Consider the following 18110-nt stretch of genomic DNA (forward strand, 5'->3'; position numbering starts at 1 on the left):
GAGCGTCCTTTTTAAAAATGGTGTAAATCCGTTCAGTAGTTTTTGAGAAATTAAGAAATAAAGATAGTGATATCTATGGCCGCGGTGGATCCGCGCACCCTCCCAATCACGAGCTTCATGCTAATTGGCTGTCAACACTTCAAACCAGGAAGTGTTGGCAGCCATCTTGTGCCTCAGTAGAACCAAGGCACAAGAAAACAGACAAAAGAAACACGAAAAACAAGAAATGGGGGCAGGGTAGAAACACCCTGACCCCCCTAGGCCTGCTCAGGATTTTATTTTTTTTTTTAATCGGCAAGATTCGTGCACCCAGCACGCGTTTTGGCCGATAATTTTAAAAAACGAAGCGTGGACTCGCGCGCTTCGTTTAATTAAGCCCCCGGGTGGGCCAGGTCCTGGGGGGCAGTTAAAAAATGTGTGGGGGGCCCCTATCCCCCCCACACTGCCCCGGGGACCGCCACCCCCCCGGGGCTTGATCCAAGAGGTGCGGGGGCACGCAGCGCCCCCAGCCCCGGGGACCGCCACCCCTGGGGCATATTTTTAAATGTGTGGGGACCTCTAAGGCCCCCCCAAGCCCTGGAGACTGGCACCCCCCGGGGCTTTCATTAATTGTTTGCAGGGGGCACACGGCCCCCGCAGCCCCGAGGACCACCACCCCCTGGCGCTTTTAACCCCTTCAGCACGGCACGGATTTCCGCGCTGTGCTGAAGGTTCTGTGCGCGGGCGGGGCCATGACGGAGCGGTTCCGTCATGCGCACAGCGCAAACGACGCGCATGACGGAACCGCTCCGTCATGCGCGTCGAAGGGGTTAAAAAAAATAAAATAAACCTGTGTGGGGGGCTCAAGCCCCCAAACACGCCCCGGGGACCGCCACCTCCCCGGGGCACTAATTATTCAAATTAGGGGTTCTGTTACGGACCCCCGAGCCCCAGGGACCACCACTCCACGGGGCTTTGCATTAAGTAGGAGGGGGGCCACGCGGCCCCCCTCCTGGAGCCAGTGATGGCCCTGGGGACAGCCACCCCCCAGGGCCGGCTCCTGCAGTGTCCCGGGGTGCCCACCCCCTGGACACTGCTGTTTACAATGACAGGGCGGGAGCCTCGCAGCTCCCGTCCTGTCATTGCAAACTGCTTTGCTTCATTGAAGCGAGAGCAGGGAAAACTGCTCTCGCTTCAATGAAGCAAAGCAGACAGCAATGCAGGAGGCGGGGAGCCGGCTGGGACCGTGGGGGCATTGGGGCTCCCCCCACGGTCCCCAAAGGAGAGGGCTAGCCCCGGGGGATGGGGTCCCCGGGGGCCAATAGAGGCCTTAGGAGGGGGGCCACGCTTCCCCCCTCCATAATAAAAAAAAAATATTTGGCCATGCCCTGGGGAATGGGGTCCCCGGGGCCGGAATTGGCCACGAGAGGGGGGCCCCTTCCTGTAATATTTATATATTTTTTTTTAATGGGGGTCAGGCCCTGGGGGATGTGGTCCCCAGGGCCCATAAAATAGAAAAGGAAGGGGGGCCACACAGCCCCCCCTTGTTTAAAAAATAAATAGATAAAAAAAGACCGTCATCGCGCCGGAGGCCTCACCCCCTTCCCTGTAGCACTCTGCAAACGTGCCCCAGGTGCGTTGTAAGATGGGGAAGTAATTCTCCTTGAATACTGGCGGTCCCTGGGGGCCAACTAGCCCACGAGGAACCTCCAGTATGCATATGGGAGCTGCGTTGCAGAGAGGTGTTCAGAGGCCACGCCCCTTTTTGCACCTCTCTGCATGCCCCTGAAACCTGTTTTTTTCAGTGATTATATATATATATATATAACTTTCCACCTGTTTGACGAATCTCCACAAAACTTTCCAGACCTAAAGCATTTTCTACATTTTGTGATGATGTAAACTCTTGTGATGATTCATCGTAGAGTGCTGAAATACTGAGTGTATGGGCATGGAGTTGAGTACAAATTTGGACATTACGTGTATGGGGATAGAGAGGAGTAGAAGCAAATAGAGTGGAACAGAGTGTAGTAGAACTTTGTAGAGTGGAGTTAAATACAGTGGAAGACAGTACACTGGAGTGGAGTGAAGTAGAGTAGCACACAGCATAGAGCGGAGTGGCATAGAAAGGAATAGCATTTAGTGGAATAGCATATAGTGGAGTAGCGTACAGTGGAGAGGCATTCAGCGGAATATTGTAGACTGGAGTGTCATAAAGTGGAGTGGAGTAGAGTGTAATTGCACACAGTGTAGTAGCGTACAGTGGAGTGGCATGCTCCTGAGGTTTCTCTGGCCTCTGAGGCTTCTTACAGTGGGGGGGGGACACTACGGAGTGATAGGCACCCTACGTCCACTCTACCTCCCACCAGATATGGGGTGGTAGCATGAGACTGATCACTAAGCCCAGGGTCTGTGCCCTGAGAATGAACAGGGGACAGGGGTGAGTCCTCCCACACCCTGCCCCTCTATGTGGGCACCCGCACACTCCACTAGGGAGGGGTAGACCCAGAAAACGTAACTGTTAGGAAGCCCTGGGCAGCTGCCCGTGCTATTGACACAGGGGGCAACTACTTTCACAGAATGCAGTATATGGGCATCTGGGAGGTAACTATGAGCCTCCTCTGGGTCATGTCCCCACCCCACTCCAGGGATACCAAGGCCATAGGGCGGAAAAAGTCCTGCCCATGGCCCTGACTTACCCTACACACATGACTGGTGCACTGCTCTGGAAAAACTAGCCTTTCTACTGTTAGGGTCTTGCTAGCCCTACTGTCCCTAAGAGCAGTGACATGGATCCCATTGACTGTCACCTGATGGAAGTGACGACTCCCACCGTCGAGAATCACAGCCTCACCCTCTGATTCTATCCTCACGCTAACGAAGATCAGAGCATGGTCTATAACCTTCCGCTGGGGTCTACTTACCCCTCAAGGCCACATTGGCCACCGCGGTTGATGTCCCATCAGTTGGTGGTTTCTAAGGTTTACAGGGCCTTATTCACAAATGTAAAATTATATTTTTGGTGTACTATATTTTTTGGTTATTCACAAACTCAGAGTTCTCTGTGTAGTATCTGCACCTGCATTTAATCGGAGTTCGAGGTTGGAACGCATCACGAGACATGCTTCATTAAACAGAAATCAGACATGTACATGCAAATATTTCCATTATCACTCGATGTGATTCGTCACTGAAAGAGAATCATTTCCTAACCTTTTTCTTCATCTTCACATTTTTGAAAATGGCATGAACTCTCCACGTCTTCGCAAACATTGCTCCAAATGCAGTTGTGTAGCCGACAGTAAGAATCCACGTTCGAACCTAAATCGAGGAAAAATGAAAAACAGACAACTGGTTATTCTGAACCTTAGCTTTAGTACTTTCATTAAAAATTGCGATGGAATTAAAAATGAAATAACTAGCCTTATATTGATAGCTTTAGATAGCAGAATTAATGTACATTGAGCGAAATATTTCTAGAAGCCTTTAATATGAAATTATAATTTTTTTGCACTCTTAACCCATTCTCGATTTTTACCACCACAAAATAATTTCCCGCATTATCTAAGGCAAACAATATTTCACGGAATTAAATATAGAATGCACAGGCAAAGCCTTACAAAACAACAAGGAAAACATTTTATACAAGTTAGAAGAAAATGCAGATTTTAAAATGCAATCGAAACAAAAGAAATACTATCCGTATACATCCTGTGCGCAACAGTTTGCTTGAACCATAAGTTACATTGAAAAAATACATTTTCTACAGTCAAATGACATTTGCTACATATTTCACTGAAAAAAATTAAATTAACATTTTCTTATGTTTTCGCGGGAACATAGAGCAATAAAAGAAGAAATGTTCAGTCAAAGTTTATCTCATAAGGATACAGACATTTTCCTTCATTTGTTGTCATTTTCTCCTCAAAACCTTTCCTTTCCCTACCAGGAGACTCACAAATTCAGAATTTCACAAGACAGACCTTAATTCGAATCAAGAGTGAAGGATAGATAGTCAAACAGATCTGAAAAACCTTAATATTCTCCGGTTTGAGCTAGAGAGATCGTCTGTGTTAGCAATATAACTTGTAACTATATGTCAACTAGACAATCCCACGGCTACATGAAAAAAAAACTTTAGTCAGAATGTACTCATAATTCTTGCCAATTCCGAAATAACCAAGCATTCACGTAATGTAGAAACTTAAAAAACTCCTTGTCCACCTAAATGAAACAGAGTATCTCGTCAGCCTAGTACATAAATGTTGTCAGATTCCGTATTTTAAAGGAAATAAAAAATATATAAAGCCTTCGCTAGTACCTCGCATTTGCTAGCACTAAGTTCAAGTTCAATTCAAAATGCTTGGTCCATTGAACTATTTGCGAGGTGCAAACTGTTTTTTAAACATTTGTGTAATAACCATCAAAAATCGAAACCCCAGCAAGCATCAAAAGGTTTGCTCAGTAGACTGCAATTTCTTGAATCTTTACCTTGAGCGCTTCTAGAATCGTCCTTGAAGAAAACACAGCGAACACTGCAGAAAATTAAAAAACATATCAAGGCTGTCAACGGCTTTCTTTACATGCCTTCTCCCAACGGTTCTTCCAAACCTACATATTTGTTTTTTGACACAACTTCTATTTTTCCCTGCTCAGCCTCCAAGAGACAGACGTATTTTGTCGTCCAAATATTGAAATATTTGTTCTGCATTTATAACGAATACATTTTCAATGCATCCCCCTCCCCCATGAGTATAGTTAAGTAAAACCAGGTCGTTCCCATACAGCAGCAGACCACCACTCCGTCGAACTTGCGGAGCAAAGGAAGAATACAATTCAAAGGGTTTGTCTGTGAGGCTATAAACCTGCAAGACAGCTCAGGGAACTATATGCAGGCCTATTTACAGCTGTTTAGAAAAGGGAACTTAGGTCAGTCGCCCATTCCTGTCTAGTTCGACCTGTGCACATTTTTTACACCCTTTTAATTGCAGCGTAGGGTTGGCAGAACCCGAGCTGGGGGCCTCCCATGAGCAAGCTGGCTGATCTGAACTGGAGCTAGGATTCTCTAATAATCAGGTGGGAAGGTGTGAAATCTAGCAGAGGTCGTGAGACATTCTGAGGGCCATTGATGGCGTCCCAGAGGTGTCTCAGGACCAACTAGCTGCTTTTAATGGTCCTCTGGGGGAGAGTATAGACAACTTGGGATTGACCGAGGGCAGGCTGAGGGTCTCTGAGGACATACCAATGGTCTCTGAGGGCTTGCTGGAGGGTTCTGGGTGTACGCTCAGAGTCTCTGAGGGTAGGTCTTGGGTCTTTAACTAATGAGTATGTGTGGCTGACAGCCAGGGCCGTTTCTACCATTAGGCAAGACTAGGCAGCTGCCTAGTGTGGCAAAAGGGGGAGGGCAGCAAAAAACATGAGTTAGGGAATATCTAATGCATTAATTCTTCTAGCCTGGATGACAGGGGGAGAGTGATGGTAGTAAAAGGGAGGGGGCATAATTTTTCAATTCTCGCCTAGGGCAGCAAAAAACCTAGAAACGGCCCCGCTGACAGCAAGGACTGTGGCAAAGTTCTGAGGGTTTCTCAGGGGCAACTGAGAGGGTTAAGGGCACATTGGGGGTATCTAAATGAAGGCAGATGGTATCAAGAGTCCATACGAGTATAGAGTGTTGCTAAGTGACTCCTTTGGGTGTCTGAAACAGACCAACAGTCTCTTGGTGGTGTCTCAGGATCAGTTGTGGATATCAGAAGGCAGACAGAATGCCTCAGGTATTGCCTGTGGACCAACTGGAGTTTTTGAAGGCAGGTGAACAGCCTACTTAAGGTATGTATTGTTTGTTTGAATGCCAAATGAGGGTCTCTGTGGGCCTCTAGCAGTGCCCGATGGTGTAGTCTGTTGTCTGAAGGAAGAACAGGGTTCTACAAGTTCCCACTGAGGTGCCTCAAGGCAGGCTGAAGATTTCCGAGGAACATATGGTGGTGTGTAATAACTACTGTCTAATTGGGTATCTTTAAGGTAGAAGCAGGGCTGGCTGAGGTAGCTCATGATCAATGTGGTGTGATCAATGAGGTGTGTCTGAGATCTGGCCTGATAGTGTTTTAGGGCCTATTGAAGAAATTTGGGAATTGTTCCGCAGTGTCTGACGGTGGGACAGAGAGTTCTGGGAGTTGTCTGCAGGCGTGTGAGGGCCTCCTGAAGGGTTCTCTTGGGCAACTTAAAGAATTTCTGAAGGCCTATTGTAGAGGTCAGATGATACTTCCAGATTCTCAGAGACTGAGAACCATGGGATGTTAAAGAACACACTTTTTAGTTCTGATAGACTGCTAAGGCCCTCTAAAGGTGAGATTACTATGCCTTGGGGGCTAGCTGGAGTTGACTGAAAGTGGGTGATTAGTGAACCCCTATGCGGGAAGACTAGACATCTTTAAGGTTCAGCTGGGGGTATTTGATGTAGGGAATGACAATATGAACAGCCAGGCTGTTTTCCAAGGCCCCAAATTCCTGAGGGCCCAGGATGGTTAATAACTATACTAATAGGAACTTCAAGAGATTAAAAAACATACAATTTCACTTTCCTGAGGCATACGGATGTGTTGATGCTGTCACATCAGATAATCTAGATCAGGGATCTCCAAAGTCGGTCCTGGAGGGCCAGATCCATGCCAGATTTTTAGCACATCCCCATTTGGATAAATGTAGCTATCTTGAAAATCTGTCATGGATATGGCCCTCCAGGACCGACTTTGGAGAACCCTGATCTACATAAACAATCTACACAGGATCTGGACATTGTTGAACCTCAAGCCTGTATGAAGCAATGGTCCCTAATGCACACACCTAAGACAAGCCTATCTCCCCCGTCAGTGTCCCAGAAGCGTCCAGCCAACCTCCATGCCCATTTTCTACTTGAAGTTAGGCCCCTATTGCCTATGAAAGCTCGGTTCTGCACAGTCTATCCCATAAATCTCCTTGTACGCTTCACTGTACACTTAATATCATATAGGAAGATTTTGCCTGTTGTCACTGTATGTGGACCCCACATTTGTCATTTAAAAGCACAGATTCTATGAATGCTGACAGTTTCAATCTACCATTAGCACCTTTGTATGCTGTACTATTGAATATCCATTCACTACAAAAACATGCAAGGCAGGTATTTGATTGTTTTAAATTAAGAAAAAACAAACATTTTGTTTCTCACCGAAACATGGCTTATGGAGTGGGCCAATCGACTTTAGCTATTGCTATCCTGTTGGGCTATAAAATTCTCAGGAAAGATCGTGAAAAGGGTAGAGGTGGTGGTGTAGCAATAATTCATAAAAGTGAGTATGAATGTGGCCCAACCCTCTATGGGGACTTGTAGAGGCGTATGGATTAGGCTCCCCCCTGACCTTATCCCCACAGCAGGCCGCGGTAGATGCGCTTATTTACATACCTCCAGGTCAAGCTGGGCCATTTCTGAAATCATTAGGAAGTACCCTGGCCACGGGGCTCTTGGGTATGCTCATAGTTTATAGATTCCTGTTCCTCTGGTGTGGTCCGATCACCATTTAGTTCAGTTTAACTGGCCAAAAATGTTGAAAGTTAATTCCACAATGCAGGAAACCCGTACTTACTCCAGTGCACTGCATTAAATTCATCCAGAGTTACGGGCTAGAAGCAAATACTCCACTCCTATCTGGCGCTTTTGGTCCGGATGCGGTGTGTCTGGATGATTGGATTTGAGGTTTTATTAAGGGACTAGCCCAGATTGCCGTGCGACATTCACAAAGGATTAAACCAACAGCCCATTGGTTTAATGAGGACATTAGATTAGGCAAAAAACAATTTAAACATCTGGAAAGGAAATGGAGAATAGACTACAGTTTAGATGCCAAAACTGCTTACAAACCTGCACTGAAGATTTATTACTCAGAGGTGCGTCGAGCCAAAAACGTTTCTTTGAGAACAAGATTGTCGAAGCTGGTAATAAATCCAAAAAGAGACCTTAAAATTGTGAAAACCTTTTGAGTCCTGAGATAATCTCGAGAGACTGCCAATCTTCAGCAGAATGGTGCGACTCGCTGGAATTGTTTTTCCACAATAAGATTTCCACTATCCAGGAAAATCTGCACTTGGATGTGGAATCTGCAGGAATTTATCCTGATACAGTTAAGGTCTCCACACCTGTCAAGGGGAAGCCAACCCTAATATCAGTCCTACATCTAGAGGCCTATCTCTCTTCTTCCTGCTTTCTAAAAAATCTTGGAAACATGTCAACTCGGAACTTTCTCAATTTCTTGAGCGGAACAATCTTGTATACAGTAGCCAGTTGGGCTTTAGACCTCACTTAAGCACTGAAACTGTTTTGCTAGAAGTAGTGGAATCTGTAAGGAGCACCCTGTATAAAGGAGGTAAGGCCATCTTGATCATGTTGGACTTTTCAGTGACCTTCAATACTGTCCCCATTGAAGACTCCTCGATCGCCTGCAGGGAATCAGGATTAAGGATAAAGCTCTGAAGTGGCTCACCTCTTTTCTGAATGAAAGAAGCCAAGAGGTTTGGATGCCACCTTTTTCCTCTAAAGCGCAAGAACTGACAGTTTGGGTACCTCAGGGCTTGGCTCTGAGCTGTACCTTGTTCAACGTTTACCTCAGATCATTAGCGCTATTAGTGGAGTCTCTAGGAACTTAAGTAATCTCTAATACAGATGACACTCACCTTCTCTTCTCCTGTGGGAAGGGATAAGAGTTGGCTGGGGAGGCTATCAAAAACTGCCTCTCTAAGGTGTTTCAGTGGCTGGCCATTAATCAGCTAAAATGTAACCAAGACCGAGACCATGGCCTTTGGTTCACCCACACCTGACCTATGGAGATCTTTTCGGCTGAAGGATGCTCCCCTACCGGGCCCTCAACAGGGCGCAATAAAGAACATAGGCATTAAATTCAATAGTGCCCTCTCCTTCCAACCACAGATCCAGGTGCTGACAGACTCCTGCTTCAGACTGCTACAGATGCTGAAAAAATGCCTACACTTTTTGACAGAGTTCCAAAAGAACTAATCCAAGCATTAATTACTTTTAAAATGGATTACGGGAATGCTCTTGGCAGACTTCAGGTGGTATAGAACTCGGCAGCCCGGATGTTTCTCAATCTTCCCCTGAGAACACACATGTCCACTCATCTGAAGTCTCTCCATTGGCGTTCCATAAAAAAGGATCTTGTTTAAATCCGTGGTCCTGGTACATAAAGCTCTGCACAGCTCAGGAGCCGGCTATCTGAGGGAAAGGATTCATGACTACATCCCCCCAGGACAATACGTTCTTCTTCGGAACATCTGGCTAGAGTTCATAAAATCTGTTGGCTCAGAACAGGTGGTAGATCCTTCTCCTATCCCGGTCTGGTTACATGGAACTAAGTACGAAATCAGTCTCCCCACTTTCAAGAAAAACATAAAGACATGGCTCTTTCAACAATCTTCATTGGCCAAACTCTGTGCGTGCCAATATGTCTGTTTAGCGCCAGGACACTCTCTGAGTAGCTGCGTGCTGTATAAAACTCATCAACATAACATAAACGTACCCAAACATAAATAACAAATTAGTGTTTCAAGGAAATAAAGCCGCTGGAGTCTGCAGGAAAATGCAAACCGTGAACGTTTACTAAAATAATTCAACGTGCAACACAGAAGGCAAAAATATTAGTCAAAATGCATTTCAAATCCATATAGGGAATTAGCTTAAGGCTCAATCAAATGCAGCTAGAGAATGATATGAAGTCAAGGCAAAATTACATAAACTCCAAAGCATGAGACCAACCAACAAAGGTTTAGATTCGAAAATCAGACTGCCTCACTTTCAAAACTTTTATAGACAAATAAACAATAGGAGTCAATGGAAATATCACAATAAGGATAAGGTGAGCAAAGCTAAACAAATCACAATATGGAATTATACATCACCTATTGGCACCATCCTAGCACTATGCCCTAAATGAAAATGAGATTGTCCTATTCTGACCCAATATCATCAGATAGGCTTCCTCCGTTGAGAACAGCATGTCAATACAAAGCATCAGTGCACATTTTAGTTAAGTGTGATGTCAGAATGAGAGATGAAAACACACATCATGGCTGTGCTAGAATCAGTGCTTAATTTGAGCCAGTGGTTTCTGGTGCTCGGCACCGGAACTAAATGCCAACACCTGCACTTATGACAGTCTGCCACAAGTGATGCTGGCTGTCTGAATTAGAGAGGAGCACCAGAGCAGTGGTTTTTTAATTATATGTACATAAAAAATGGCTAATACATGCCGCTCAGGTCATTCTTACAGCTTTGAGGGCCTAGAATAGTCTGAATTGGCACACTTGTAGGACTTTGATGATTAATAGTTGTGTTGAGACTGTCCGTGGCAGCGCTGGCAGAGGCAATGAGTGATGCAAGCTGCAGTGGCTTACAAGCCACTGGCACTTACCTGTTTACAGTGCCCTGGCACTTAATTGTTTACAAATTAAGCACTGGCTAGAATACAAGATGGAAGTTAGGCCTTGTTCAGCCTACTTTTGCTAAGCACAGCAAAATACAGTTCTGTCAAGAGCAGTGTTTTTGTTTTAGTGAAGAAAGGTTCATAATATTGAGCACACAGTTTTTATGAACTCTTTACAGTCCATGCCATGCAGGAACTGGGCCTCATGCACAAGTGCCCCCCTGCATGCTTCCCCAGGCTGAGGGGGCACAGGGGGCCACCTTTGTTTCAGCACCGCCAGCCTTTTCATGGAGGAAAGACCTCCATGAAAACGCTGGCAGTCCTGAAACTTGAAATATGCATGGTGGTGCTGCAGTCCAATTACGGTCCAAGCCCCCAACTCGTAATAGGGCGGTTGGACCGCCGATGCAGCGGTGGCTGGACTGCCACCGCTGCACCACCACAAGTGTGGCAGGCCTCGGACCACCAGACTCGTAACTAGGTCCTTAGAGAACCTCACTATATTAGTAGTGTGCTTCAATTTGGATAATTTATACATTCTCAGGTATCTCCATTATACCCATTTACATCTGATTTTCAAATCTGAAGACGCCTTCTCTGTTTTATTCTTTTATCTGGTACGCAGATGATCTCGCCTACACCTGCATAGAAACGGCTTCACTTCTTTCTTGGCTTTACAAAGAAATGAAATACATCAAAGGTGTTGTATGTTCATAGTATGCATGGACAGACATTACTAAGAGGTATTTGGCTTAGTGCACCATACAATGCACAATGACGTCATCCTGCCATTCAGCAAAGACTGCAACAATTTGGTTGCAGAGGCAGGCTGTGCATCTTAGAACTTAATGACTTTTCCAAATAAAGTACTCAGTGCAGGGGGGTGGCCAACATTCGTAGAGGCGACACAGGGAGCTATATAAAATGTCCTAGTGCTCTTAGACATGTGGATGGTCTGTTTGACTGGTAGGGAAAATCAGGAAGAGCTGAATCAAATGTAGTGACAAACAGTCATTATGTAATTACTGAAAATGTAATAGCTAATTTAGAGATATTTGTGTGGTTCTGACAATACTGGGTAAAAAAGAATGCAAATGCCACCAGATCTCCACAAGGGATGCCATAAAATCCACGATTGAAGTAATTTCTACAAAAAAGCACGTGGGTTGCACAAACACCCGATACCAGAAATGGAACAAGAGGGACACCAACACCTCAAGTCAAAACTAAACTTTTAGGGCACTTTTTGATAATCATTAACGCTTCAAAGTGATGCTGACTAGGTCTGTTAGCTTTAGTTCAAATGTAGTACTTAGATGACTAGAGGTGTCAGCTAGAAATTCTGCAATGGAGTGTTTTGAGTGAGGGAGCTCCAAATAATAACCCAAACATGCCTTACTATATTGTCTCTAAAATATGTACAACAAAGAAACAGTTAAAATAAAGAGTGTACTACATTGGTTGTAATTTACTGAAAAGAAAACTACCAATGAGGATTGGATCCAATGAGGTCAGATGCTCAGAAACCAATTTACAAATAAATTATTAATAAAGAGCAAAATCTATTAGTGACAAACAACATGGCAAGTGCACTCTGTGTGGTAGAATCAAAATATTTAGCATTGTCATTGATATTTGTACAGAGCACAGCTGCCACTGGTGTGGCTCCATGGCACAGATCGGTATTCCAAGGCAGGACTGACATGCATGACTGGAAGGTTTCTGTGTCATGCAACAGGGTCAAGATTCTGTGCTGATAGTGTCTAGGTAAGATGAAGAACTGTGGTTCAGTGCACCGATGCCACAGAAAAGAGTCTTTTATATTATAAGTGTGTTTATGTATGTTTATAAGGTGTGTAGCGTCCTCCTCAGCTTGAGTACCCGCCAATGACTACGCCACACAAGGAGCTTAATATTACACCTCTTTATTCGTCTGCCTTTAATTGCAAATGTAAATGTCATATTCTAAAACAAGCTTTAACCGCATTCCGCTCTGACACCTATGTCATAGCTCTAAGGAGTCTGTTAGGAACCAAAAGGGTTCCATCATAAAACTCGCAAGACACTACAACCTCCCGCTCTGTTAAATAAATATTATAATTTTTTACAAATCAGTATGTATATATGTATGCACAATTAAATCTCTTCAATCAACCTTCTTGGCACTTTAATTATTCGACCTGATCTGGTTACTGGAAGCTGGGAGCTGTCATCTTCAGTGTCAGAGATTTTCAAAGATGGTGAAGAGGTAACAGCAGGCCCTGGCTTGGCAGTTCGGGCTGGACTGTTCCCATAAGGCACAGGGTCAAGACTGATTTGCATATGGCTGGGTTCAAACTGGAATGGCACGGTGAACCGAAAAATGATGGATTTAGGCCCAGATCTCTGTACTGGGGTGATTGTATGACATTGTTCTGCATTCTGTCCATCAACTGTTGTTTTTGAAGAGGTAACAGCAGTCATCGAGTTTTCAGGTTCTGTCTTTTCTTCACCATGTCGATCAGAAGACTGATGAATGAAATGCAGAAGGGGAGAAGAGTCTCTGGTTACAGACTTTACAGGATTCTAGGCCATCCCTGTGCGTGCCTTGGTGGTCACTACATGGAAAGGTTAAGCATCACATGGAGCATCACGTTTCCTCCTTTGTATTTGTGAGGGATCTCTTCTCTTAAACTTGATGTCTTTGCATGTTGCTCTTGTCCACGTATGCTTTAATTTTAGGTTTGTTAACCAAGTCTGTTCTACAAGTTGTATTCTCATTTCTTTCTCTTTTGTTGGTCCATTGAGGTAACTTGGTTGTCAGTGATCTCTTGAACATCAAAATCTCAGCACTTTCGCCTGTGGTCAAGTGAGGTGTTGAACGATAGGTTCGGAGAGTAAAATTCAATACAGTTTTCAACTTGAGCTTCTCAAAGTTGCACACTGTACTGCTTTCTTTAGTGGACTCATAAAACGCTCAATGAGTCAGTTATCCTGCAGCCATAAAGATGTCCTCTTCTGATGCTTTATGTTGAGATGCTACAGGAAATCCTTGAATTCTTGACTGTTAAAAGGCAGGCCATGATCAGACTTCAAAATGTCTGAAATGCCCATGTCTCACAGATGCCATCTAGTCTCTCAATGACTCTCTCATTAGTTGTGGATGAGAGATCTTCTATTAGTGGAAAACATTAGTCAACGTCCACAATCACCATCAGGTGATGACTATTATCGAGTGGACCACAGAAATCAATGGCTATTTTATACAATGCATTCTTAGGGAGTTCTGACATGTTATGTGTATGTTGAGTAAAATGTGTAGAAAGGCAGTTGCATAGATAACAGGCCTTGAGATCCTTTTCAACCATTTCATCTAAATTTGGAAACCAAACTCAGTCTCGGAGAGCTCATTTGGTGGCAACAATAGCAGAATGTCCTTCGTCAGCTACTTCAATTATTTTCTGTTGCAGTCTATCTAGAATTAGGATTCTCGACCCGCACAGTACAACGTCTTCCTGAGTTATGGACAGTTAATCTTTAACAGTTTTGTATTTTTCGATATTCACAATCACTGGTCAGAGGTCCAGTGAGTTGGTTCCATGACTGATGTGTAATTATATCTTTCAACTTCAGGATGTCACTATCATGGTTTGTGGCAGTGATGATCTGGACTAACGATATAGCAGCTGGCTTATTTGATTTTACAATTACATTAATGTAGGCTTCTGCTGTCTTTGATGGAGTACCCTGACCTTGTATAGGCACTCTGGAAAAGTAATCTGCTGGGTTTTGATCCTTCCCTGGACGATGCATAATAATATAGTTGTACTCTTGTAATCATAGTCCCAACTGTTCAATGCAAGGAAGCATCTTGGCTTTTGGATTGCCAAATATAGTCAGAAAAGCTTGATGATCAGTTACCAGCGTAAAAGGCTTTCCTGACAGGAACACAAGGCAATGTTCACAAGCTCATACCATGGCTAAACTTTTTTTCTCAGGTTGTGAATAAACATGTTCTGTCTGGGACAAACCTCTACTGGTAGATGCCATAATATGCCTTCAAGCATTTGGGAGTTTGCTGTGCTGTGTAAGGAGAGTGCCTAACCTGACTGGGCTAGCGTCAACAACAACCTCTGTAAAAAGCTTTGGATTGAAGAAGACCATTTCAGCAGCAGTTTTAATGGCATGTTTGATTTTCTTGAAACTTCTCTCACTTTCGTGTGCAAATTTGAATAAAACATTTTTCTTCATTAACTCCCGTAATGGAGCACTCATGGTAGCAGAGTCTTACATGTATCTTGAACAGTAACCGATCATGCCAAGAAGTGATCGTATCATAGAAACATCTTGTGGGTGATCAGCATTTGACAGGACTTATATGTTTGCAGGACCAGGTGTCATGTCCCCACCTAAAAAGATAAGGTCAAAGAACTTAAACTTTGTCTTGTGGAACTCACACTTGTCAAACCTGCATCAGTAATTTAACAACATACTTTTGTGAGAACTTTATCGTGCTTATCACCTGCCAATGACAGCGCCACACACGGAGCTAAATATGACACGCCTTTATTTATCTGCCTTTAACTGCGAACTCAACATTCTAAAACAAGCTTTCATTGCATTCCACTCTGATGCCTATGTCACAGCTCTACAGAGTGCGTTAGGAGCCAAAACGATTGTCACAAAACTCGCAAGACACTACAAGATGCATGGGCCGGTTATATCTATTTGAGGTCAAACATTTGGACTGATGATTAGGAATTGAGAGCAGATGAGCAGTTATGTTTACAGGATAAAGTCAGGATGCTGGAAAGTTTTCATGTTGGGTCTTTCTAGTGGAAGCTCAGGTTACCCTAGAAAACTTGACATCTTAAAGATTTATATGAGTGAAGAAGAGAGACCACTGAAGTTATTTGAACTGCTGAGCCATAGACATGCCAAAAGTCTACTCAACAGGTTACCCGAAACAAGAAATGAGAGGCTTCTGAGAATGTCTTACATTTGAAATTCCAGTTCTGCTCAACTAACAAAAGAGGGCAAATGGGAATTACTGGGCCCCCAATCCTTATTCACCTATATCGGACTATCTGAAGAGTACTGATGTTCAATATCTCTTGTTTGGTTGTTTACACAAGTGTTACCCAAAGGTGAAATGCTGTGATTAGTCTTTCCCAAGTGTAATACAGAGGCCATTGTGTAGTTTGGTTAGATTAGGGAGTTCATAGGATAATCGTTTTCCCTTTTACTAATAACATTCAGACCGCTGAAGGAATTTGCATAAAACTTTAATGAAAAATATACAACTTTAGTTTGATCCCTGAAAGTTTGATGTAAATTGATGAAAGGGTTGAAAAGTTATGGGTGGCAATTTTGGAGGGTTTTATGTGAAATCTACATGTTCATTTTACAGGATAGTGTAGCACAAAACAACTCAACAAAATAGCACTAAATTCCACATTCATACTGAGACCACTGTTCTCATAACATTCTAGCAGGTCATTGGCTACTGGAAGTTAACAGTTTTTTAATTCTGCCCTCTTTTTAAAACACAGACCTTCACAAAAAGGTCTTTGGAAATTGCAGAGCAAACAGAGACACATGAGGTACTAATCTAGCACAGGGTTTATCAAAGCATATCAAGAGGTCATAGGTAGCAGTAGAGGTACATTGACTCTGGGTTTTTTGGAGTTTAAGTTGTCACCCAGCTATGAATATACAATCGATGAGATCACTCCTGCCCTGGCCACGAAATTGTTTTTATAATTTAGATATCAGTCTTTACCCATTATGGCCTTTCGTGCTAAATGGGCAAATGTGATCTACCAGAGTACAGAATGCCCGGCGGGTAAGTGGCCTAAAGAAGACCTATCTCTCTTTTTGTTCTTCTGCCCAGCGTATGATGATCAGAGGAGAAAAGGGCTATTACCCCTGTGTAGATTCCTGGATATAGGGAGTTACTTGGTTGCCACCAGGCTCTTCAGATCTGACACCTCTAGGCTGGTGGTTTTTGCAGTGTCAAGATACCTTCATGCAGCCTGGATATGGTGGTTCAAGTACATTCATGCCACTGTTGTTAGTACACCCATGGAGAAGCATTAAGGGGGGGTGGAGGTCTCTAAATGGGTACGGTCAGACCTGCTCAGCCCAGGTGATTGAAAAACTGATTATTATGCTATTTTTTTTTATAAATTATGTTTTACCTATTGTTTATAGTTATCTCAAATATCATTTTCTGCATAAAATTTCATATGAACTTTTAAATCTCTTTTATCTATTGTGTTGTTTGACAATCTGCACTATGTACTTTAATTCTTTGGTGAAAACTAACGTACACGAGTCCCCTCCTATTGGTTTTATTCTAGTTTGCCAGATGGCATAACAGACCCATCTGGAGCTACTCAGGGCTTTTTTTGAGGTTTTTGCTTTCTGGCACTCTGTTTTATTATGCAGATACATTATTGAGAGTATTCTGTTAGATTCATCAACCATTTGTGCAAAAAGATTAAGAGATTTAATCTGGTTTGGAACGTACACCAGTCCACTTAACTGTATTATAGCAAATTAAGCTTACAACCTTTATTGTGCATTTGTGTAATTATTGTATTTGTTAACTGCTTTTATGGTTCTTCGAACTGAAATAAAGATGATGATGATGATGAAAGCCTGTCTAAAAACACTAAAATGGTCTTGTTTGCTATGAAACGGTCTGCTTTAGGTACTAAGATTCAGTAACTTAAAAATAAAGACATCAAATAATGATTTAGTGTTGCCTTTGTGTCTAGAGTGTAATGTTATAGCAGACTGCTTTCGATGTGATCTCAGGGCACATCTCAGCTTTATAAGTTCCTGTCAACTGCTAATACTTAAGTAAATTCCTTTTGGATTGGCCTCTGTTTATCCGACTGCTGCTATTTTACAGTATACCAGATCATGGTCATTAAAATGATCTATCTATCTATCTATCTATCTATCTATCTATCTATCTATCTATCTATCTATCTATCTATCTATCTATCTATCTATCTATCTATCAAGGCACCCCTCTCTTTCTATGCAGCCTTCTCTATTTAACTGTCTACCTATCTATATATTTTTTTTTTTTACAGAGTTTTATATAGCGCAAACTTGACCCGAATCGGTTATCAGAGCTCTTTACATAGCACCAGTTGCATTACATCAGGACACATTCATATTTTTGTTAGGCACGGGGAGGTTAAGTGATTTGCCCAGAATCACAGGAAATTCAGCTTCATTGCCAAGACTCGAACCCAGTTCCCCAGATTCGAGGTCAACCGCCCTAGCCGTTAGGCCAACTCCTCTATGCAACTCTGTCTAATAAACCCCATCTATCTGTTTTTACAAGAGTCTCTATTTATTTATCTTTTCAACCCTATTTAGCTATCGGAAGTAAAAATGTACAAAAACATTAGTGAAAGCAAGAGGTTAGCAGTCAACACCAGACTGATTGGCTTTTTTTAGGTCTGGTATTAGCCAAGACCTTTTGATTTTACTAAAATTTTGTTTATAACATAGTTAGTTATAGGGGCTTTTAGTCAGGCGTCATGCTATCAGTTGCATGCATCAGCATGCATCATAGGACAATGGGTCAGTCCCCTTCATCTATTGGCTCACTTCACGGTGAGTTATGGCATACGGCCCTTTCACAGGGAGCACATCTACACACAA

The 18110-nt window shown here is 43.2% G+C and overlaps 1 protein-coding gene across 1 annotated transcript in view; it reads right to left on the reverse strand.

Moving 5' to 3' along the window:
- GABBR2 (gamma-aminobutyric acid type B receptor subunit 2) overlaps positions 1-18110 on the reverse strand; it is a 2527100-nt gene that overhangs the window by 348691 nt on the left and 2160299 nt on the right. Inside the window, exon 12 of the mRNA XM_085606789.1 lies at positions 3193-3300. Within this exon, the coding sequence (XP_085462915.1) occupies positions 3193-3300 (108 nt within the window). The remainder of the gene's footprint in view (positions 1-3192; positions 3301-18110) is intronic.

The sequence above is a fragment of the Triturus cristatus genome, chromosome 5_2 (assembly GCF_964204655.1).
Source record: "Triturus cristatus chromosome 5_2, aTriCri1.1, whole genome shotgun sequence".
Lineage (NCBI taxonomy): Eukaryota > Metazoa > Chordata > Amphibia > Caudata > Salamandridae > Triturus > Triturus cristatus.